Source organism: Polypterus senegalus, chromosome 1 (assembly GCF_016835505.1).
Source record: "Polypterus senegalus isolate Bchr_013 chromosome 1, ASM1683550v1, whole genome shotgun sequence".
NCBI classification, from domain to species: Eukaryota; Metazoa; Chordata; class Cladistia; order Polypteriformes; family Polypteridae; genus Polypterus; species Polypterus senegalus.
The window spans coordinates 170,251,930-170,278,383 of NC_053154.1; the positions used below are offsets into that span (position 1 = coordinate 170,251,930).

Sequence of the window (26,454 nt, forward strand, 5' to 3'; positions counted from 1 at the left end):
ATTCTCCACTCCAATGTATGTTTTCCATTCTATTCTGCGTTTTCTGTTCTTTGTATTTCTCAGAACCTCACTTACACTTTTGTCTTTACCAACTGCTACACAGTATCACAGTATCACTGCCCTGCTCCACTGACAGACTGAGGAGATCGTTCCTCCCACACACTGCAACTCTTCATTTCCACCTGGTGGGGTAAACATTAACATGTTTTACCTGCATTGTTATCACTCTTTAATTCAATATTGTTTTTATCAGTATGCTGCTGCTGGAGTATGTGAATTGGGATTCATTGGGATTAATGAAGTATCTATCTATCTATCTATCTATCTATCTATCTATCTATCTATCTATCTATCTATCTATCTATCTATCTAAAGTAACTAAAATGTAAGGTAGTCTGTTATTCCATCTTACAAAGGCACAGATCACTTATTAACCAATAAGAGTACACTATTTGAACAAAACGCTCCAAAAATGACTAATTGAGAAATAATTTGCACATCAGCACCTTATGATGGATCACTGCTTTTTATTTCAAAATGTACTAAACTGATATGGCTATTATTCAATGTATTGCTATTACATTCAATGCAATGCTTATTCATTATACAGATGAATCCCCTCTCTCCCTCCCTCTCTTTCTGTCACTCACTCACCCACTCCCTTTTGGGGGAAATAATGTAGCTCCTGATGACTGTGGTATGCCCAGGTACACTCACACCCATTACTCCCAGTAGTGCTGGCCCTGGCTGCAAGCATTTCTTTCTTGAGCCCTAAGCCTTCTGCTGAAAACTTTAATATCATACAGCAATTCTAATTTAGTATTTAAGACTCTTGTCTTTTTTTTCTTACCTCATTTTTGGCTTAATTTGCTAAGCTTTGTTCTTAACTGTTTGTGTACCGACTACAGACCAGATGATCCTGATTGCATCTTTCGTATTATATTAAGTCTCAAACTATGATCCAAACAATCTCTACTGAATATAGCAATGAAAGTAAAATCTCAACTCAGTAACATAGAAAAACACTGTCAAGAAGTTTTAGATAAGCAGCTCTTGAATTGTTTTATGCAGTGTGGGGAGTAAAATGCTGAGTGACACTCATGACACCTAGACAAAAAGATGACCACAAATCCAAATTACTAATAGGTGCAGCTGTCTTATTTTTTCATTTCCATTTAATAATCCTATGCATTGTACACATTTAAAAATACAGTCTTAACATATGGTCAGCATAGTTATAAAGATAAAATACCCAGAGTCCTGGGCTTGAATCCCACTCTGCGTGTGGTCTGTGTGGAGCCTACACATTGCTGTGTTGTGTTAAGCAGGTACAGTCTGACTAAGATTGGTTGTTTACATGAGTGTTTCATGTAATGGATGGGCATCCAACCTAACGACAGTTCTTGACCAGAGTAATATGTTTGCAAAAGAGGCCTTTGACCCCAGTGAGCCTGAATTGGATTAAGCAGGTTTTGTAATGGATAAATTAATTTATGAATAGATAATAGATATAATAGAGTTAAACAGGACACACCATATAATACCTACATTAACTAATTAAGTAATAAGTCCACATGAATCATGAGGCACCTGTTTTTTTGTTCACAAAGCAAGTACTGAGCCATCAACGAAAAAAAAATGTCACTGTGCCAGTTTTCCAGCATCTTCTCTATTAATTACCAAGTTTCTTTTTCAGTTGGTGTTCTGCTTGCTCTTGTTTGGAAAACAAGGAAAGTAAAATTCATCAGATGTGGATCTGTAACTGAGAGATGGATAGGTTAGAAATGTAAAATGACATGGTTAGAAAAGGCAAAGGTCAGTGCACTAACAAACAAAACCAAGAATAAAAGGGCAAGACAAAACAAGGTAGCTGGAGAAAATGTCATATCACAGAGATCAAAACAAACATAATCACAGTACAAAATAAAAATAAAAAAGCTCAAGAATAAGTCTTAAAAAAGCCCAGGGATAAAATAGAAGGCTTTCTTAAATACTTAAATGATTAATTGAAAACTTTGTCTAAGAGAAAACAATCTTGAGAGGACAGAAATGGCTGGGGAGGACTAAGGGAAAATCAACACCAAAAACAATTTTCTTCACTCAAGATATGATCTTCAAATGCATGTCTGATGACTGAGAGAGTCTGATACATAATACATCAGAAATTTCAGAATCTGACACCTAAGATCTAACTTCCTTCAAACCAAAATCATCTTGTCCAATGATGGCCAAATCAAAAGCAAAATCAAGGCCCAGCAAAGCAGGCTGTTCTTTGTAGCTCATGGAGGACAACATGATCAGAATGCTTATCCAGGAATAAATATCTACTGGAAGCTGTAGCCTCAGATTGGTCTACTGGAAGCTTGAGGGCATTGGAACTGAAACAAATGGTCTACAGTATGTTTTATGAGAGACAGTGACCCAGATCTATAGGAGGAAAATGCAAAGGAAGAAGTAACCATTTCTAATGTGAAAACCTGGTTGCTCCTATTTAGAAAGGAAGGCATCAGTAGAACTTTTGGAGACACATTCTCACTGCTTTTGCCCTGAAAGGAAAAGCCAATATTACATTCTGGAGCTGCGAGTTCAAGCTTAAAAGTTAACCTGTTCCTGGAGAAACTAACACAGAAGTAATACAGTATATAGTGCTGCAACCAGGGCCATCTTGACAGCATCATTGGGCTAAGCAGTGCGCTGGGGACCCCTGTTTTGATAGCAAAACAGAAACATACAGAGGCATCAGAAACATCATAGGCCCATATGCTCCTGGTGTCCCTGGCCAGTCCCATTCTGCCCATAAGTTAAGTTGATCCTGGGCCTGCAGCAAATGCATTAAACTATGTCATGCTCCTCAGTGACAAGGTTTTCGTGTCCAACCTGCATAAATTACAAGCAGTAACAAACAGACAAAACAAACTTATGCAGACTGGAAGATGCTTCTAACTATATTTTCTTGGTGTATTTATTGAATGCAGCTCTTGCACTGGATACCTACACCTTTAAAATCTCAATGAGTGCAGCCAGTGGCTGAGTAAAAATTTTAAAACTGGAGAATAAGTAAAAATAAAATAATTATACAATATATTTTAAGAAAATAATAGGTTGAGGACAAGGTTCAATCATAGGAAAGCAGGTAAAAAAAACCTAAAATACTCAAAAACAAAACCTTGTCTAAATAGTTTAATGTTATTAATGCTGCCAGGCCTTACCATGTTTATGCTTTTTATTGTATTTGTCATTTTTCCCTGCTCCTTAACGATTATTTTGTTTATATTTTATCCATCCATCCATTTTCTAACCCGCTGAATCCAAAGACAGGGTCACGGGGGTCTGCTGCAGCCAATCCCAGCCAACACAGGGCACAAGGCAGGAACCAATCCTGGGCAGGGTGCCAACCCACCGCAGGGCATACACAAACACACCCACACACTAGGGCCAATTTAGAATCACCAGTCCACCTAACCCGCATGTCTTTGGATTGTGGGAGGAAACCGGAGCGCCCGGAGGAAACCCATGCAGACACGGGGAGAACATGCAAACTCCACACAGGGAGGACCCGGGAAGCGAACCCGGGTCTCCTAACTGTGAGGCAGCAGCGCTACCACTGCGCCACCATGCTGCCCCTTTATATTTTATATTGTATTAATTTATTTTTCCTTGATCCCTTAGCCTTAATTGTGTTCTTTCTCTTGAAGGACATGGTCTTATTATGGTTTGGGACTTTATAGTGCTATATTCATTAGGGCTGCAGCTACTTGAGAGTCTTATATAAGACACTTACTCTTATGATTCAACTGGCAGCAAAAATAAATAAATAAATAAATGGACAAGACCTGCAAAATAGCCCACAAAACACATTTCACTACAAGGCAAGCCTGGAAAACAGGAGACTTCAGACCAGACTAGGCCTCAGAAGGAACACTGCAGAAAATGCATATGCAAAAACCAGGCAAAAAAAAAACAACTTTGATTTATTTAACAAAAAGATCTGCCAAAGGGATAAGCAAAATTTACATGACAAGATTTCTTAAAGTAAGCTAAATAATCATAAAACAATTTTTTGGATAAATCAGTAATTCTTACAATAAGGAAAACTACACTTAATGTCATGATTTAAATACTTTTAACATGACAGATTTCATTTTTTTTAAGTGAACGGCAGTCTTCAAACCAAAGACTTACAAAAACATTATATTATGTCCCTTCAGAGGGAGAACCACACAAACACTGGCTGGAGCAAGGACAAGTCCACAAAATCTTATAAAAAAGTATGTTAATTAACAAAAAAGAGGAAAATACACAAAAGACTGCAATGAGCAAAAAAGAGGTTGCCAAATCCAAAATAGTATCTTATTCAAGGACAGATTAACACCCCCCATTCACACATCTCTACCCCACTCAGACCCCTGGATGACTCAGCTTCTTAACGGAGACTTGATTATACAGTACTTAACAATGCAGCACGCACATTTAATGAAGGGCAGTATTTGATTCCACTGTGACACATGATTGCCCTGGGCTCGTTTCAACTTTGCGGTAACTTAATGGTTTCAAAGAGTGTGAATTCTCCCTCGGTCATTGTGGCATGCGGATACACAAACATTTAAATGAGTTTTGCACAGACCCAGAACATTGTGATGGTTTCTCTGCACCTGATCCAAAGCCACAGTCACAAGAAGTTGAAAACCAAAATAAAAAAATCATAAATCATGGAGAAGACAATATTTACAATTCCATCAAACACAAGAGCAAAATCAAAATTAACCGCCTTTATACAGTACAGCTGGAGGAGATCCTTAAATATAATAAATGGGTAACCCGGTCTCTTGAGGATTCACCCACAAAGTGCAGATAACATGAAGAACATATTCTCACACAAAGAAATGTTTGGGGAGCATGCAGTGGTACACAGTGTTGCCACACACACCACACAATGAAACAGCTTGGGATCCTGGTTGGCAACCCCCGAGGCAGACACGCGCTCCAGTCCCACCCTCCAGAAATGACCATCTATCTGCCGCAGCCAGGTGTTATGTGTGTGACCCCTTGGCCTGGTCCAGCCACTCCGGTCCTCAAAAATGAGGATCCTGTGAGCCGAATTCATTGTGCCATAACTGATGCTCCCTCACAATGCAGGTAATGTGCCTCATTCCGGACTCTGAGTACTCAATGATTCTCAGAAGAGAATCATTACTGAAGGAGTCCAATCTTCATCTCAGGTCACTGGATAGCATCCATGTCTTGCAACCATATAGCAAGACAGGAAGCACCAGGACTCTAAAGACTTGGACCTCTGTCCTTTTGCATAGATATGGGGAGTGTCACACACACCTTTCCAGCGGCCTCATGAGTCACCAGAGACATGAATGTTGCTGCCGAGTTAAGTAAACCTCTTGACAAGGTCGACACTCTCTCTGCATATAGACACACTTCTGATGGCTGCACCTAAGAGGTCATTAAAGGCCTGGATCTTGGTTTTTATCCAGGACACTCACAAGCCCAGACACTCTGACTCCTCACTCAGTCTCTCGAGAGCCCCGATCAGAGCCTCCATTGACTCCGTGAAGATCACAGCATTGTCGGCAAAGTCAAGATCACTGAAACTTTCTTCGCCAACAGATGCCCTACAGCCGCTGGACCCCACAACCTTAACCAACACCCAGTTCATGCAAGCTTTAAACAGAATAGGAGCAAAAACACACCCCTGATGAACCCCAGAATCAACTGGAAAAAATGCAGAGGTCCTGCCTCCAGTCTGCACAGCACTCACAGTACCAGTGTACTGGCCGGCCATGATATCCAGCAACCTTGAGGGGATCCTGCAAAGTCTCACGATGTCCCAAAGGGCAGCTTGATCAAAAATTGATAAAACCTGCAAATAAATGTAGAAATAAAATAAGCAAAAATAAAATAAAATTTACATGACTAGATAAATAATAAAAAAAAACAATATAATGTTAAAACAGCAAAAAAAATTCATGACAAAAAAGACAAAAAGATGAACTTCAAACATGAGGCGTAACACCTACCTGGCTGTGACATTAGCAAGCTTAGCTGCACTCATGCCATTAGTAAAAACAAAAATAAAATAAAATAAGAAAAAAAGGCATAGTAATTTGAGACATCAGTCTCGGATTTAGATTAAAATGTTTGGTATTTAGGACTTCAGGTTTATGATTGTATAGCCTGATTACTGTATAAACTAATAACAAAGAAGGAGGAGAAAAAACTAATATTTTCTATGTTTTGTTAATTTATTTCTATGCTTTTTTATTAAATTTGATTTGTTTTTTCTCCTCCTTCTTTGTTATTAGTTTACTGATTTTCTATTTAATTATTTTTTAGAAGATTATTTGTCTCTATATCCCTGTTTATTTGAAGTTGGTTGTATCTTGATTTATTTCCTTATTCTTCTAGAACACTTTTGTTTAAGCAAATTATAATTACGAAAGCTATTTGTTTCTTTAGTATTGATTTTTGTATTTATTAAAATGTTTAACAAATTAATTCAGTTAAGCATTGTTTACACATATTGCCTCTTGATTGCCAGTCTGAGGCTACATCCTTTCTTTCAGCCACATCAAAAACATTCATCCAATATTAAAACCCATATATTCCTGTTTGGAGTCACAAGCAGCACAGCACATTTCAGCAGCATAGGGCAAAAGGCAGGAAAAGCTATAAATTAAGTACCAGTCCATTACAGGACTTGTGAGCACACATGCCTGCATTCACTTATGAGGCTAACTTATCTAAAAAAAGATGACAGTGTTTTATGATGACATGTCTCTAATATTGCAAATTGCAGTAAACCAATCTAATGGTGAAATGGAATGAAAATATTAGGAAAGGAAAAATGAAATGTAATGTAAAGAAATGAAGAATTAATAGTAGGGCTACATTTGAAATGCTCTGGATTAAAATGGTATGGCAGACTGTATATTAGATGTTAAAAAAAAATCACCCACTATGTTACAAGTTCAAGACCTCTGTTGCCTTGTGAGGTATTTCACCCTTCCATGGTATTTCAAAATGCAACCATTCATTCACTCACTCTGTAATCCACTTAGTTCTAATTCAGAGTCAAAGGGACCCAGAGCCTATTTGAGAAGCACTTGGTGCAAGGCAGGAACTGATCCACAACCTCATCACTGAAATTTCATCTAGTCCTTTCGAAATAAAATATACTGTATATTTAACCAACTTTGCATTCATTCTAAGGATCAAAGCTGAGCTGGCAGTCGTGCAAGCAGTTGACATCTCAAAATAAATATTACTTCCAAACAAAATATTTTCAGGGCATTGATGTGTCTTTTCCTTATCTTGAAATAAACAGCATCCGTAACAGGAATAATCCTTTAGTCAAAAAAAAAAGACACTGCAGCAGAAGTTGGTGTTTATTAAAGATGATACACAGTGTCTGATTGCATATGCTCATTAAGTGCTCTTATATCCCCGAGTATTACATTTCGTTTTGAGGAAAATGAATAAGTCAGCAGAAAAGCTGAACAGCAGGAGCAGTGTGGAGGAGACAGGGCTGGTGAGCATGTGAAAGTAAAGCACATTAATATCCAATCGTTGGCTTCACATCAAAGAGACAAAACCAGCAGAGAAAAACGGAGAATAATTAATCGAGAAGAAATACATATTCTAAATATTACTTTGCTCAAGGGGTTTCATTAGAGGCAGGCAGAGGTCTGAAGGTTTTGACTGTTGCAGTACTTAGGGGGAATGAAAGGGAAGTTTGCACTGTGTTCCCTCAATTGGCTGATATGGTGCAAGTGAAAAACACATTTTATATATAAATAAGTAATTAAACACACATACACACACACACACACACACACACACACATATATATATATATATATATATATATATATATATATATATATATATATAGAGGGACAGATAGGGGGCTCTATCGCTCCCTTGAACCCCTGTCTACGATTCGACTTTATTAAATCGCCACAGTGCACAAAGCACCCTCTTCTCCACAATACTCATTCAATAACCAAATACAATAACAATAAACAATCCTCCACTCCCAGACGCATTGCCCTCCTACCACCCAGCTCAGCTCCCCGTCTGGGAGCTCCCATAGTCCTTTTATATTCCCTGACCCGGAAGTGCTCCCAATCCCCAGTCCATGTGATCTTGTATAACTTCCGGGTCAGGTAAAAAGTCCTTTTCTTCACCCCGGAAGCATGTCGCTCTTCCTCTGATGCACTTCCGGGTTATAGGGCACAAAGGAATCTTCGGTCCTCCCTGCAGCTCCCTCTTGCGGCCCCTGTGGTATCCAGCAGGGCTGAGGATAAAAACTACAAAATCCATAACTCCCTGCTGGTCTTTGGGGCACCTACATACTGCAGGGAGGGCTCCATCTGGCGGCCTAGGGCTATTGGCCAGGATGACAAGCCAGCCAAATACCACAATATATATATATTCACCAGCCACGTTATTAGGTACACCTCGCTAGTATTAGGTTGAATCCCCTTTTGCCTTCAGAACTACCGTAGTTCTTTGTGCTGTAGATTCACAAAGGTGCTTGAAACATTCCTCAGGGATTTGAGTCCATATTGACATGATAGCATGACACAGTTGCTGCAGATTTGTCATCTGCACATCTATGATGTGAATCTCCCTTTCCACCACATCCCAAAGGTGCTCTATTGGATTGAGATCTCATAATTATGCAGGCCATTTGAGTACAGTGAACTCATTATCATGTTCAAGAAACCAGTTAGAGAAGATTTAAGAGTTGTGACATGGTGTGTTATCCTACTGTAAGTAGCCATCAGAAGATGTGTACACTGCAGTCATAAATGGAGGGACATGGTCAGCAACAATACTCAGGTAGGCTGTGGCAATTAAATGATGCTCAATTAGTACTAAGGGGCCCAAAGTGTGCCAAGAAAATATCCCCCACACCATTACATAACCACCGCCCTGAGCTCTCAATACAAGGCAGGATGGACCCATTCTTTCATGCTTTTGACTTTATGACCCTACCATCCGAATGTCACAGTAGACATCTAGACTCATTAAACTAAGTAACAGTTTTCCAATCTTCTATTGTCCAGTTTTGTCGGGCCTGTGTGAATTGTAGCCTCAGTTGCCTGTTCTTAGCTGAAAAGTGTTGGACCCGGTGTGGTCTCCTGCTGCTGTAGCCCACCTGCTTCAAGGTTCAACATGATGTGCATTCAGAGATGCTCTTCTGCATACCTAAGGTGTAATGAAGGGTTGTTTGAGTTACTGTTGCCTTTCTATTGGCCTGAAACAGTCTGGCCATTCTCCACTGACCACTGGCATCAAAAATGCATTTTTACCCAGAGAACTTCCACTCACTGGATATTTTCCCTTTTTCTGACTATTTTCTGTAAACCCTAGGGGTGATTGTAAAAATCCCAGTAGATCAGCAGTTTCTGAAATATTCAGACCAGTCTGTTTGGCACCAATTGTCTTGACAATTTTCTACATTCATAAAGGCATTGAGTTGCTGCCATGTGGTTGACTGTTTAGATATTTGTGTAAAGTGGTCTGTGAGAGTCTATATATATATATATATATATATATATATATATATATATATATATATATATATATATATATATATATATATATATATATATATTTTTTTTTTTTTTTTTATTAGCTGTGCTTCGTGGCTCCACCCACCCATTAGTAAAACAGGACAGTGAGGAGGGCCCTGCTTGGCTCCCCATTCCTGAAGTCATGCTTCCCCATCCCCTCAGCCCACAGCCTCTGTTTCGGATTAGCATGAATATATCACTCCTGCCAGTGAACTATGATTCTTAGATGACAGAAATCCGTTAAGTAGTTCTCTCACGAAGAGCAGACAGACATGCAGACAGACAGATATTTTTTATATATACAGTAGGACAACTGAAGTCCCAAAGGAATGTTGAGGTGCCATCTGGGTCACTCTATTTAACAGAAACATGAACTTGCTGGCACAACAGAAATCAGGCTTCTAATATGCCATTTTAGCCAACTAGGCTTCATAGAAAAAAGGGCTCATCTGAGTGGGTCAGACACAGGGAGTTCTGAAGCCCTCCTCTCAGAACGTTTTGGTTTTAAAGCATCCGAGTCCACAGTGGCGGGGCCTCATAGGACAGTTTCTCTGTGCTGCAAAAACAAAAAGAGCACTCTCTAATCCCAGGCTGGTATTACACACCTTAGTAAAGTAAGGGAAGGTGATGCCTCAGGCAGCCAAATATAATTTATATTTATAGTGTACCCATCCATCCATTATCCAACTCGCCACATGCCAACTACAGGGCCACAGGGGTCTGCTGGAGCCAATCCAGGCCAACACAGGGTGCAAGGCAGGATATATATATATATATATATATATATATATATATATATATATATATATATATATATATATATCTTTAAAGAAAGGTCAAGGGGTAACCTAGATTTACCTAGATTTTGTATTGGAAATCTTCCAAGTCACCCAATGCTTTTATCTTAATAGTTTTCAGGCTACATAAATAAAAGATAGCTGTATTTTTCAAACTGTTCAGAACAATCACTAGGTAACATTTTGCATGCCCTGTGCAGAGCTTGAAAGCAAAACAGCCAGCAAAGGATTCAAATTGGATTTTTTTTTTTTTTGCTGAACCAATTCTGTTATCAAAAGTATGCAAATCCATGTTTGCCCCTTTGAAGCTGCCATTGGTAAATGCTCTTTTTTACACCATTAACTTAGGCAGCAAAAAATATTCCTGTTCAAAGCGTAAGCATATCATTCAAAATGTTCTTAACTGATCATGTCAACTTACTGACAAAAATATTTCTAATGCAAATACATCTGTTTTTAGTGAAATCATCACTTGTGTAATTGATTAATTGGTTATCTTTTTATTTTGTTTTTGTTTAATTTTAATGCTTCTGATTTTATGTTCTGTTCAGTGTTATGTCATATTCCATTTTTTCATATTATAATTTTAATTATTGTAATAGAATGCTGGACTCATAAATGGAAGTGCACTTAATAAGAATAAATTGAAGCTGAAATATTGTAATTTAAATTTGAATGTATAATTTTTCATATAAAAATTATGAATGTACAATATGCCAGTTTATTTTAAATTACAGTTCTAAATCTACAAACTAAGAAGCTTTCTATTTATGACTTTACTTCGTGGGCAAAACTTTTTCTTTCCCCAGGGGGAAATTTGGCTTTTTACAGAAGCTCTTTATATAAAAAAAATGTAATTAATATATATATATATATATATATATATATACACATATATATATATATATATATATAGAAATATACACACACACACACATATATATATATATATATATATATATATTGTGAACTTGACCTGGACACAGACAGGTGGACATCGTTTTTTCCACCACACACACGTTTATTTACAATTATGTACAAAAGTCAGTGCACAAGCCCAGTGCCTACAGCACTGATCCCCCAAAGTCCGGGCCTCTCACAATCTCTCTTGCCCTTCTTCTGGCCGCCTCCAGTCCTCTGTCCAGCTCCGTCCTCTTCCACCCGACTTCCGCTACTGAATGAAAGGAGGCGGCCCCTTATACAGGAACCTGGATAGGCTCCAGCTGCTTCCCGGCATTCCTCCGCAGACACGCCCCAGTGTGGCGGAAGTGCCGGCTGCACACCCAGAAGCCCTCCGGGTGTCCCCGTCTTCTTCCCCCCAGCACTTCCTGGTGTGGCGGAAGTGCTGGGCTCCAGGTTTCTTCAGGAACTGGGGTGCCGCCTGGCGGTGGCCACGGCCCCTACAGGGTTGGGCTTCCAAGCCCTCTACCCGTGGCCCCCAATACAACCAGGGCGGTCGCCCCCTCGCGGTCTGAAGGAGGTACAAGCCCTCCTCCGGTCCTCCTGGGTGTCCCGGCTGGGCTCCACCCCCAGCCGGATGCCACAATATATAAATATACACACACTATGTTCTGAACACATACCAGAATGACTATGAAGCAAGAAAATTATAATGAAAGAAAAGAAAATGTCGGACTTGGCAGTCCCAGTCACAGTGAGGCATCATGCAGGCATATTGCCATTGGTATAAAGGAGGCCCAGTAGAGTTTCTTGGCACACTTCTTATGAAGAATTCATTGGCTGAAAGTCTTCAATGTTAGTGTGTCAGAGAGAGGAATGTGCAGCATTGTTCATAATGGCATTCAGCTTTGTTTTAATTCTCTCCTTCGTTTCTGCTTCCAGGGTGTCCAGAATGCTTCCCACAGCTAAGCCTCTCTTGAGCCTCTATAGTTTGCATAACATGATATAAAATACTTTCAAATCTGCTTATTCCAGTTGTACACATCTGGAGCATCTGTCAGCAACACTGGATGCAAGGCAGAAGCCAAGGTTTCAGTATATTGCAGGCCAAACACTGATATGCAACCAGTAAAGACTCATAAGTTCACCTAAAACACATAGAATGACATGAAAACTTCACCAATGTGGTGATCCTTAAATTAGAATACCTCCCTTTCTGATTAGTTCTTCTTTCCATTCATTTTTTAAATTGCCCTTCATTTCCAGGAATTCAAAGAGCTGGAGACTAAACCAAATAGCATTAGCCACAAGGAAAGCACCCATCTGTATAAGACATTGCTTCATCATAGGACACCTGTAGGCCCACACACAAACAATCGATTTAGAATTCATTTTTACACCATCTTGTTTATTTTTGTAGTAACTGACAAAGTTCATAGTACTCACTGAAAATGAACAAGGATACAGTGAGAACATTTCAACTGTGCCAGCTGGAAATCAAACTGAGGCCACTGAAGCTGCAGGGTGGAATCACTAACACCTTTTTCCACCATGCCGCCCACTAAGCATTACAGTGCTAACTAACATTAATTCAAGTGAAAAGTAAACATGTCATTATCTCAGATTTTGTGCCTGTATTATTGGTAATACAAAGAAAATGAACTTAATTTATTCAGTGGCAAGCAAAATGTACCATGTTTAAATGTATCAAATAATGCTAGTTTAACGATACATAAGGAAAGTGAATTAAATCAAGCAAAGTACAGAATGGTACCATGCAGAGCTGCGCATACCAGGGCCTTTTGCCTATTGCTGTACGAATTCCACACAACAACGCCCATGCTCATGTAGCACCATATTACAATAATGTATCCAGCAAAAAAAGATTGTCAAGACTGTCCCCATATCTTTGATCAGGTGAGGAGATCTGCATTGCCAGTGAGTTTTCTTGTAATTTGCAAATCTGAAAATAAAAAACTTTGAAGTTACAAATTATTGTTTGAAATATACATCCATCCATTGTCTAACCCACTGAATCCGAACACAGGGTCACGGGGGTCTGCTGGAGCCAATCCCAGCCAACACAGTGTGCAAGGCAGGAAACAAACCCCAGGCAGGGCGCCAGCCCACCGCAGGGCACACAAACACCCGGGACAATTTAGAATCGCCAATGCACCTAACCTGCATGTCTTTGGACTGTGGGAGGAATCCGGAGCACATGGAGGAAACCCATGCAGACACAGGGAGAACATGCAAACTCCACGCAGGGAGGACCTGGAAAGTGAACCCGAGTCTCCTAACTGCAAGGCAGCAGCACTACCGTTGCACCACATTGGTATTGACCCCTAAATAGATCAAAAACTCAATATATTTTCTGTGTCTACACTCTTAAAAATAAAATTGCCAGTCTGGTTCTTCATGGCATTGCCATAGGGGAACCATTTTTGGTTTCCAAAAGACCCATGTACATAAAGGTTGCATAAAGAACCTTTATTTATTTAGATCCATAACAGATCCATACAAATACCCATGAATATATGGTAACAGATCTGTAAAATATTAATGGCTCATGATTTGAAAAGGATATGTACAGACTCTAGGTTTTCTTAATTTGATAGTATTCCGCAAGGTAGCCTACCATACATTTAAGATTTCAGGATTTTTTCTCCCACATATTAGGAAGTTTTTCAAGACACAAAAAACCAAGTTCATACATGAAGAACCCATCCTAGAATGAAATGGTGCTTTGTCATGCAATAGTTCTATGAAGAACTATACAACCTAGTAAAGAACCATAAAATGCCATTAAAGAACAAGTATTTTTAAGAGTGTAGGGTGAAGGGAGTAAGAATGGAAAAGTGAAGCTGAAAGCAGAGGAGGTACAAGCCCCAGGAGCACTTAGAATTATTGATCCCATGGAGTAGAGAGTTATAGGCAGAAGTTAGGAAGAGAATTGGGGCAAGGTGAAAAATTGGGGGCGGCATGGTGGTGCAGTGGTAGCGCTGCTGCCTCGCAGTTAGGAGACCTGGGTTCACTTCCCGGGTCCTCCCTGCGTGGAGTTTGCATGTTCTCCCCGTGTCTGTGTGGGTTTCCTCCGGGCACTCTGGTTTCCTCCCAGTCCAGAGACATGCAGGATAGGTGGATTGGCGATTCTAAATTGGCCCTAGTGTGTGCGCTTGGTGTGTGGGTGTGTGTCTTGCGGTGGGTTGGCACCCTGCCCAGGATTGGTTCCTGCCTTGTGCCCTGTGTTGGCTGGGATTGGCTCCAGCAGACCCCTGTGACCTAGTGTTTGGATTCAGCGGGTTGGAAAATGGATGGATGAAAAATTAGGAAAAGTATAGCAAAACTATGTGAAAAAATAATGGTTGACAAGATAACCAGAAAAATGTAAAACACTAGCAGTTTTGTATTGGGTAGAATCTTAGAAGAAAGTTCAAGAGTTGAAAATTCCATGATGGATCAAGTAGAAAATAAGTACATTAGTAGTAGCCTAAAGGTTAAAATACTTAAATGGGCTGCACATGTAATGTTTGGAGACAAAAGTAAAACAATGTGATAAGGACCAGAGGAAAGAAGGAGACTGACACCAAAAACTACCTGGAATGATGTGGTAGAGAAAGATATGTTGAAGGTAGGTATAATAAACAGATGGCCTGAAATATACCGCAAAAGAAAAAAGAAATACACCTCTATTTTAGCAACTGTAGACGAAAGAAAAACAAGTGGGAAAGAAAAAAGAGGCTTTAAAATGAAGAAAGAAAGACAATGTTATGCCATAGTAGGATGTGAAGACTAAGTCTTTATCAGCTGCGGGGTTAATTTCAACTAGATTCACCATTCTTTCTTATACTTTGAAAAGGAAATCCACCACATTTTTCTTCTGTCAATTTGAATCTTCTTTGCGGTTATAATTGTGCACACATTTGGGGCACTTTAGTGTTCTGTTCTGTAGTAATCAGAATTCAAGTATAGTGTTCCACATATTGTCAATTTTCTGTTCGGATTACGTGCATTATCTATTGTGATGCTTTCCAACATCACTCAAAAGGCTCTTGAAATGTGAGACAAATAATTATACGGTTCAATATTATCAATCTTTTTTGTTTACTGTTTTACATTATGCACAATATTGTGTGCATTCCTACTATTTTTATGCTATTTAAGAAGTTTGTCTTCTGGTTTTCTCCTATCTTATCAGTAGTAGTGGTTAAACTCCTTGAGCTAGTACTCAATGGTAAAGACAGCATGTAAAATAAAGACTGATAGTTAATCAATCTCTCATTGTCAGATTGATTTTAAAATCAACTACTGTAAAGTAATATCACAGCCCAAGATGTACTATGCGAAACTGAATCACCGAATCTTCCTGTTTCAGCCGTGTCTTTCTTCTCTTTGTGAATATTGACAATAATTTAGTGTTCTGTTCTGACTGACACCAAGGAATTTGGGTAACGTGCATTTATGACATGCGTTTCCCAAGAGAAAATCCAAGCAAATTTATGTGCAACTCTTTAAGCGCCTATTTAGTGTGTCTGTGTATAGGGCTTAACACAGATCCCTGCAATTACGTCAATCACTGGCATAATCATGGCCTCTCTTGTGCCTGCCAGGGCTAATTTGGCAGCGAACCCCTGCTGCTTTCCTGGTGAAACAGCTGATAAAAGCACACTTTGGCAAAAAGAAAATGTTAACAAAATAGATATAAGAATATGTATATCCCCAATGCCCATTCAAACTAGACATGCCAATATTGCAAAAGAGGCTTCTCAATTGCCATGGCCCATTTATCTCCTTCTGACATGCCTAAGACCTGATCAGCCCTGTTATGACAAGTATGATGCAATTACAAAATAAATATAGTAAATATAATATAGACTCTTTTGGAAGTCTGCTATTTGATTTGCTATTTCTAAGTAGAGGTTTAAATATTAGAAAATAAACTATACCATGTACAAAATGTATCCTTTTCATCTAATATTAATTTCAGTCACGCAATGGACACTTGGAGCCAAACTTAAATCACTAGAACTAATGTAGCTAGACCTTGTAAATTTGTAGGCAATAATTGGTGTGCTTACGAGAAATCTGTGATAAATCAGATTTGAGCTGCAGTTTCTCATGTAGGGCATTAACATAAATTATGGTCCCATTCAGTGTGGCCAAAGTAGCCACTGGGTGCTAAGATGGGTACAGAAAGTCTACTATGTAACACCAATCCTGGCCTTGGCAGATACTTGACAGATTCCCGTGAGTTCTTTCATAGCATGACTGGTGAAATGTCCGTATAGGAATACCCACACCAAATCACTCTACATTTGAATGTTATTGTATGACTATTTATGCCCTGTGATGAACTAATATCTTTTTGTTTGACACACTCTGCCCCATATGTGTTTTGCTTTGTCATGACTGCTTTTATGGGGTTCAAATTCCTTTTTATTGCCTTTTTATGATCATTTTTATTTCTTTTGTTTAAATCAGTATTACTATGTGTGTGTGTATCTGCTACAGTGGGATGCAAAAGTTTGGGCAACCTTGTTAATAGTCATTATTTTCCTGTATAAATCGTTGGTCGTTACGATAAAAAATGTCAGTTAAATATATCATATAGGAGACACACACAGTGATACTTGAGAAGTTAAAAAATTAAGTTTATTGGATTTACAGAAAGTGTGCAATAATTGTTCGAACAACATCAGGCAGGTGCATAAATTTGGGCACCGTTGTCATTTTATTGATTCCAAAACTTTTGGAACTAATTATTGGAACTCAGATTGGCTTGGTAAGCTCAGTGACCCCTGACCTACATACACAGGTGAATCCTATAATGAGAAAGAGTATTTAAGGGGGTCAATTGTAAGTTTCCCTCCTCCTTTAATTTTCTCTGAAGAGTAGCAACATAGGGGTCACAAAACAACTCTCAAATGACCTGAAGACATTATGCTCCTGACACACACTCCTTTGAAGAGAAAGATATGTTTGCATTCTTTTAATTGTGAGACGGAACTGTCATCTCTGTCTTGTCATGGAGCACAGTTTAAAATTTTGAAAAAGAGACAAAATGTTTCTTTGCAGCGTTTTAAAGTCCCTGTCTCTACAACCTCCTGTGTTTCTTTGCAAATCTGTGACCCAAGCGTGACAATACAAAAATAACAATATAAAAGTATGGTTTTTATTTCACGGATTTTCAGCTTTCGCGGGGAGTTCCGGAACGCAAACCCCGCTATCGAGGAGGGATCACTGTATTGCATATTTGAGTTTAAATGACATTGATATTGAAAGGGCACTGGAAGAACCCAAAAAACTGAGTATAAATACATCAAAACAATGTGAATTCGGTATGGTTTCCATTTTTTTTATCACTTGTAACCTTAAAAGAATGCTCCACACTAAAATGATTTCTTTATATAGATTTTAGTGGTGGTCAAGAAAAATTTTGAATCACACGTTTCCATGGAGAAAAGACTTCTGATAAAATGAGTGGTTATGGAGATCAATATTGAAGAACAGGAAAGAATGTCAAAAAGGTCAATGAAAAAATTTCACTTTGCTTGTATAATCCACACTTCACGTCAAAGAATGTGTGAGTTTTCAGTTCAAAAGTACGACCCAACTGTTTGTGGACTACTTTTATTTTCCTTAGTTATTTATGTAACAATGTTTTAGCTAAAAACACATGTGTTTTGCATGTTGTGAGCATACTACTGGATGACTGGACATGTAGATTATGCACCACTAATAATGTGAAATTTTTTTAAAGGATGTTTTTGATATAGTTTGCTGTTGTCTAGTATTGGTCACCATTTTTAAAAAAAAATTTGTAATGTCCTTTTTGCTGTTAAAATATCAGATTCAAAAAGTTTCTTGACCATCACTACAAACAACATGGGGTAAATAACATACTGTATAAAAAATATAATTTTTTGGTGGAACATTTCCTTAAGATGTTTCAAATAGTATCTCAGGCACATGATCCGTTGAGGTTAAACTAGTTACTGTAAATAGATAGATTTGTACAGTACTTTATTTGTCACCAGGGGGAAATTAAAACTTTACAAAGAAAGAGAAACTATATATATAAAATACTGTAAAGAGGAGGCAAGACAATGTCAAATGTCAAAGAGTTGGGGCACCACACCGATGACCCTGAATAATTAGAGTATTTAAATATTCAAAATACACACAACAAGTTCTGGATGCATCTCTTCAGATGAGATGAGAACTCAGTATAGAGCTCATTTCAAATGGCCATTTCAAAATTTCATTCTGAAGTGGAAGGAAGAGAGAAGGCATTAGAACACTCCTGGCTCAGTGGGTAATTACCATCACTATTAACAGAAAGGCCATAATTGCTGAACTTACTTTAATTCCTCATGAGCAAAGACAATTGAAAATTCTTTCAACTTAAACACTGATCAAACGTTCCTCGTTATATGGAGGTTGGCTCTAGTGTACCATTAAAAAGTCATTCTAAATTACAATTTGGACAAATTCAAACAGTAATATATTGGTCTTCCCTAGGTTGAGCAGAGTCCAGTGGATGACTGCACCGTTTAAACCTTTCCAACAGATGAAGCAGAGACTTATTTATCTCATTAAAACATAAACATTGGTTTTAGCTATTTATTTTGAAAACAAATAAGGCATAAAGCTGTTGCATTTCGTCATGAAATGGGACATTACTTCAGCCATATCTGTCCTGGAAATCTCACAGTCTTGCAGTGATACACAGTCTGTCACTCTCTGTTCCACAACACAAAATTAATTTGTTATATTCTGCTTGTGATTATGTCTTTTGCTCACATGTGCAGTTCATAATTTCATTCGTTATATGATAGAGAAGAAGACATCCATTCCTTTTCTGTACATATTATAGTTGACCTATTTACGTGATTAATTAATTATTTCACATTATTTCTTTGCTACAGGTGTCCCCTCTGGGCCTAGGAATGTGATTTCAATTGTGAATGAAACTTCAGTCATCCTGGAGTGGCATCCCCCACGAGAATCAGGAGGCCGTGATGATATCATGTACAACATAATCTGCAAGAAGTGCAGCGCTGACCGCAAGTCTTGCTCTCGCTGTGATGACAATGTTGAGTTTGTTCCCCGGCAGCTAGGCCTCACAGAAACCAGAGTGTTCATCAGCAGTCTCTGGGCCCACACATTCTACACCTTTGAGATCCAGGCAGTAAATGGGGTGTCCAGCAAAAGTCCCTACCCTCCTCAACACGTCTCTGTCAACATCACTACCAACCAAGCAGGTGAGTGCACTATATGAAGGCATTTATGTAGAGAATACAGTTCAAGGACAAGGGACCACTGAAAATGAGAATGAAGAGGATTATGTGAGCTTTATTTTTAAACTTTTAACCTTCCCAATTCTGATATAGACAATAATAAATAGAATGAGCTATAAGAAGTGTGCATTCTTCAATGACCAATAAAACATGTAGTGTACAATACAATTTAGTACTCTGTGCAAGCAAAAGCAATGCATTCTGTCCAGTGCAAAGTTCATATATCATATTCATCAATCACCATATAGTTATTCAAGACACTTTAAATCCAGCAATTAGATAGTGTTGTAAACCTCAGTGTCAGTGCCATGATGTTGGTGTGAAAACTCCAAGATTGTAGAGGGAAGGACAACTTGAGTCTAATATGACTGGTCTTATGACATCCAATCATATGGCCTTTAAATCTGGCAGTAAGTCAGAAATTGATTTATTTAATGTTGTTGAGTTACCTTACCCTACTAGTCCCGACACTTTCACTCGCCCAATGATACACATTAAAGATTTTTTTTACATTAAACATTTTAAGAAAGTGGAAGCATTTCATAGTATGGCCTGAGGGTCAATTGTGTATGCAATCTCATCGCTGATGCTGATTGGTTTGATTGCTCAGATGAAGCCTATTTCAGTTCAATTTGGTGTTTTGACGTTATACCTTACAGTATAATGAAAGTTATTTCTTGGTAGTCCTACTGGTGAAGAAGCAAGGAGCAGTCTTGAGGATTTCCAATATCCAAAACATGCACAGATGATTTTTGGATGATGTCTTAGCCTGTTATGAAATCCACTACCCAGATGCACACACCCAGACATCTGTCATTGAAGACCAGTTCAGGAGGTAACTGTAGCATTAATGGCATAGCCTGCAAGCATATTTGAGGAGAATATTTTGATAATGAGGGAAGATATCATCGACTGGTATGTTAGTCTGATATGCAACTGGAGTGTGTCTAGGGAGCCTGCAAGCTTGGAATTGACCACCAATATCTGACACTCAATGGCATTGGAAGGTTAAATTATAAACAGTTGTTATGGGAACAATGAGAAAGAACACCTGACTTGAGGCACACTACCCCCTCAGCGTCTGCTGTTGCATGAATACAATTAAGTGTGAAACACAAAGAAGCACGTATTGAACAGCTGTAATTCAATTAGATAGGCTTAGAATGTCTGAATTTTTTTGCACAGTAATTGCAACCCATAGACCACTTTGAGCTTAATTGATAAAGACAATAAAACAAACCCTGGATGTAGCATTCAACAATGCATTTTTCATTTCTATAATCCTTTCATGAATATATAAACCTGTGTAGAGCAATGCAAGGTGCAATCAAGCTGAGAAATCCTGTGACAGAAAGCCACCTCTGACAAGGTCATCCGGCTAAATCATCTGCCATGCACTGTACATGTCAAACTGGTGACTTTCAAAATCAAAGGCATTGCATTTCATCATCTTTGTGATCTGTAGCCATGTAAACCCCATGAAAATGGGTCAGAGCCAAGACAAGGCAAACTCAGAGCAGAATGAATAGTGCAAAGAGAATTGGGTAAACAAGAGACATTTTTTTTTTATCTGCAAGGGACATCATCAACACATCTCTATTAAAGGGATTCACATTGCTGGGTAGCTTAGTGGGGCACAGACATGTTAGGTATGTGTAATATAGTCGGAACTGGCACCAAACAGAAAACCATAATATTTCTGTTTATTTATGGTGTCTCCATAGGGTTTGTTCCTTATCATTTGTTTCAACAACTTCAAGGAACCCAAGGCAATTCATAGTTTACTTATTGCCAGTCTGCACATGTACAATATGCTCCTAATAAGGTTTTGGATATTGTAAACTTGCAAAATATTGGTCTTCTACTCTTTGACATGGTATGTATAGCTGTGTCTTTTCCAGGTTCCCAAAACTGAACAGCTACTTTGTTGACTAAGCAGTATCCAGCATGAGTCAAACATGAGTACATTCTGTATGTTTGTACGGTACGGTATGGTACATTCAATACAGTTTGAAACTGTTTGCCCTTCATGTCTTACCAACTGCAAAGCAGATCATAAACTAGGACTCACCTGTAGGCAGAGGGACAAGAAATAATGAGAATATAACATTTATAGTTTAGCTTGTGGGTAGTTGTTATTATTCTATTCACGACGTAAGTCAATACTAAATTTGCAAACAGAATACAATATGGTAATACCATCCATCCATCCATCCTCTTCCGCTTATCAGAGAAAGGGTCGCGGTGGCAGCAGCTTGAGCAGAGATGCACAGACTTCCCTCTCCCTGGCCACTTCTACTAGCTCTTCCAAGGGAATCCCGAGGTGTTCCCAAGCCAGCCAAGAGACATAGTCCCTCCAGCGAGTCCTGGGTCTTCTGGGGCCTAATCCCGGTTAGACGTGCCTGGAACACCTCACCAGGGAGGCGTCCAGGAGAATTCCTGATCAGATGCCCAAGGCACCTCATCTGACTCCTGTCGATGCGGAGGAGCAGTGGCTTTACTCTGAGCTCCTCCTGGATGACCGAGCTTCTCACCCTATCTTTAAGGGAAAGCCCAACACCCTGTGGAGGAAACTCAATTCAGCCACTTGTATTTGCGATCTCGCTCTTTTGGTCACTACCCACAGCTCATGACCATAGGTGAGGGTAGGAACGTAGATCGACCAGTAAATTGAGAGCTTTTCCTTTTGGCTCAGCTCCTTTTTCACTATGACAGACCAATACAGAGCCTGTATCATTGCGGACGCCGCACCGATCCGCCTGTCGATCTCCCACTCCATTCTTCCCTCACTCGTGAACAAGACCCCAAGATACTTGAACTCCTCCACTTAGGCCAGGATCTCGCTCCCAACCCTGAGAGGGCAATCCATCTATTTCCAGCTGAGGACCATGGTCTTGGATTTGGAGGTGCTGATTCCCATCCCAGCCGCTTCACACTTGGCTGCGAACTGATCCAGTGAGAGCTGAAGATGTATATGGTAATACATATATGATAATATCTACGAAGTACAGTGGCCCACCAATAGGGCTGTTACCTCAAAGTTTCAGACTGCTAGTCACACTTTCTGGGTTTTTGAATTTTCTCTCTGGGCAATGTGAGTTTTCCTGAATTTTTCCAGTTTTCTCCCACATTTCAAAGATAATATATGACTTAAGTCGGGTGCCAAACTTGTTAGCACAACTAAATTCCGGCCTAGGCACTTTTGTATTTTCTTCAGGTATCAGCAGTTTTTTCTCTGGATATTCTGATCTCAGGTCATATCCCAAAGATGTTCATGTTTGGTTAAATTGTTCTTCAAAATTAGCCTGGTATGAATGAGAGTAGATGAATGAACGTGTGTGTAAGCTGGTTCCCACATTGTACAGTCTCTGCTTCTTTGCAACTTTGTATTGGAATGAGCAGACTCAGAAATTCGATGAAGAGGCAGGTTTATAATGTATGGAGCTGTATGCAATTTAAGAGGCTATTCATTATGAAAAGTGTTATATTAAATTTTCATTCACTAGATGGAGACTGTAAGACACTTTGTAGTGTTTTCTGTAATTAAAGGCTTTTTATGAAATCAGGATTCGCTGAGTGAGATTCTAAAGAACTCATTTGTTTCATTTACAAGGCAAATTCATATGATTTTTTTTGAAAGATCATATACTACATACTGTATTCCTTAAAAAATAATTGAGAGAACAGACATGATGCAGACACAACAGCCCAGCCACTCCAGGAGCTTAACATACTTGGAAGTCTGTAATTTTTATTTCATAAGCAATGCCATGATAAATGCCCTAGGGTAAGTATCTTCCTCCTGTCTTAGACAGATATGGATGTTCTACCACAGTTATTCTGGGGTTGTGTTGCATGTTTAATGTCCTGTCTTTAGCAGACAGCTGAATTTAAATATGCACATAACACTTTATTCAATGTGACTGATGCTAGGGGGCCTTGGTTGCCGTCGTAGGGAAGTTAAGACAGAGTAGTGGACTGTAGTTACAGAGAACAGGGATTAGTATGGCATACCTTTTTTACAGTAATGGCATACTTCCACTTGATTTATTTTTAACATAGTTAATATATATTTTAAAATACATATACAGTAATTACAGTGTATGTACAGTACATATTGCATAATTACACTGCTCTGCACCCTGCACTTATAATTAGTAGGAAATCCTGCACTGGATAATTAAAATAACCACTCTTTGTCTATCGGAATTCATCTAGTAGCTCAGTGTGCAATTGTCTTTTGTTGCAATCAATTTCTATATTATATTTGAGTTTATAAATAGAAGCATATAGGACTATTGAATTCAAGTATATTTTGAATTTAATCAGATAAAAAAAAATACAAAATGGAAAAAGAATTTATAACCTGGCAGGCCAACTCCTGTTTGCTGACGAGCTTCCTGAGGCACCCTGCTGGCCTCTTTGCTGCATGCATGCATTTCAATTAGTGACTCGATACTGCAGTTCATTGTTTACTTGCGCAAAACGTTTGACAGATATGAGCAAGAACATTGATGATACCATTTATTTATTAAACAATAGCATTTTTATTCTACATTAGATAGGTCATTCTGATTGATTTACACTGTCCGCTGACGGAGGTGGCAATGCGTCATATATGGGTGACAGATGCACGCTGTTGCTTTGCTTAGATTCTTGAGGTTAATAGCATCAGTGTTTCGGAGTACTCAGCTCAGTGTATTTTAGCTCTCCACTTGCACAGTAATGTATGCTTCAGCCGTGGAGCAGGAGGACAAACACATTAATACTTCTTCAGAGTCACTTGGATATCTTTGCCCAGTGTAGATTACTGTTAAATAAAATGAATTTATTCTCAGGGCAGGTCTACTCTGCCTGAAGACACACAGCATCAATTTCACAGGTGTGTCTTTTTTTACCTAGCACGACATCCCAGCTCACCTAACCTTTCAAACATCAGCATAAAGGACAAAAGTACAGGGACTGGAATTGTCACCAACGTTCCTACAGCAAAGACCTCAAGTCAGCAAGTCAGCAGTTCTGCTCCAGGGTCTGGCCTTAAGGAAGATGAAATGAAAGGTGAATCACATCTGTCTGCACATGGCAGTGAAATACAGTACTAGGTATTACTGTAGATTACGTCTGAAACTACCAGGTTTTCGCCTAGGGCAAACTATATAATTGCTCCTATGAATAAGTTCAGTACAGCTATTGTGGCAATAGGTGGTTGCTCTTGTAGTATCTTTGAAAATCAAGATGAAAGAACCAAAGAACCCAAGTAATAAAACACTAAAGGTGTTTATTTTAAAATATAATAAAAACAAGCAAAGGTAAATTCCTAAATACTAAATGATTAAACAGAAAAAAATACAGAGGAATTGGACTCTGGCATGTTCAGTGGGGTGAATTGTATATTTGTCCACGCAATAATGTACTTCAAATCAGTTTCCTATTTTCCTCTCATCTGTTTCAGCTTTTGCCAGTTACATACATGCCCGGGTAAAATTTTCGGTCCAAAAGCCTGTCCTGCCCAACACATACCCTACTCCGCTGCCCAGTACTGCATCCTAATTAGGAGTATTGATTCTCTCAGAGAGCATATTAGTAGTATTATTACTGTTTTATATTTGTCTAATGCCATTCCCCAAGTCATCAAAGATTTGTCCACAGGGGGAAATTTGGCTTTTTACTGAAGCTCGACAGACAGACAAACAGATAGATAGATAGATAGATAGATAGATAGATAGATAGATAGATAGATAGATAGATAGATAGATAGATAGATAGATAGATAGATAGATAGATAGATAGCGTGAGGTCTACTGATTATTGTTATCATGCTTATTTTTTGGATTATGTGTATTTTGAACCTTTGCTGTGTTTTTTGACATCTCTTCTGGATTTGTGTTTTTGTGGTTTGTTCGCTTTTGGATTGCCTACTTCAAGAAACTTCTGCTCTCTTTGAAGCTTTTGTTAAATAGAGACTTTTTATGCAATAAATATTTGTATTTATAAAAAATCTTAAGCTGCCATTTTATGTTTACGAGCTGAAAGCTGACAAATGCTTGTTCTTGAGGAGCTCTTGGTTACTGATTTTGGTACTTTATACTAAGGTTGGGTTTATAAGCCAGAGCACTACATCAGACAGAGACAGACATACAGACAGACAGATAGATAGATAGATAGATAGATAGATAGATAGATAGATAGATAGATAGATAGATAGATAGATAGATAGATAGATAGATAGATAGATAGATAGATAGATAGATAGATAGATAGATAGATAGATAGACAGACTATGGTCTGAACAAACACCAGAATGAATAAAGGGAAATAAAAAAAGAAAAGTTCTGACTTGGCAGTCCCAGTCATGGTGAGGCATGATGCAGGTGTACTACTGTTAGTATAAATAAACCATGTGGTGTTTCTTGACACATTTTGCTAAATAATTCATTGACTGAAAGTCCTCAGTGTTAGTTTGTCAGAGAGAGGATGTGCAGAATTGTTCATAATGACATCCAGTTTTGTTTTAATTCTCTCCTTCACTTTTACCTCCATGGCATCGAGAGTGCTTCCTATAACTAAGCCCGCCCTTTGTAATTAGCTTGTTGATTCAGTGGGCCTCACTTGAAGTAAAGTTATCAGCCCAGCACACCACAGGATAACTTATAGTTTCCGGATAAACTGTGTACAGATATTCTTTACCATTGAAGCAAGTTAGGTGTCTTTTTGAGAGTCACATACTTACCCACATGTGGGAACTGAATTGGTTTTATGTCCAGTTACTTAGCTACTATAACCAGCTACCCATAGGCAAAGCAGTGGGAAGAGTCAGCTTGGGGCCATTGTGACTTTTTTTGCTTCTCCTTTCTGTGTCTCCTT

At 38.8% G+C, this 26,454-nt stretch overlaps 1 protein-coding gene across 2 annotated transcripts in view; it reads left to right on the forward strand.

Annotated features, from left to right (window-relative positions):
* LOC120535168 (ephrin type-B receptor 1) overlaps window positions 1–26,454 on the forward strand; it is a 707,928-nt gene that overhangs the window by 447,251 nt on the left and 234,223 nt on the right. For both annotated transcript variants that reach the window (XM_039762817.1, XM_039762826.1), the window contains exon 5: window positions 19,219–19,554. In XM_039762817.1, the coding sequence (XP_039618751.1) occupies window positions 19,219–19,554 (336 nt within the window). The remainder of the gene's footprint in view (window positions 1–19,218; window positions 19,555–26,454) is intronic.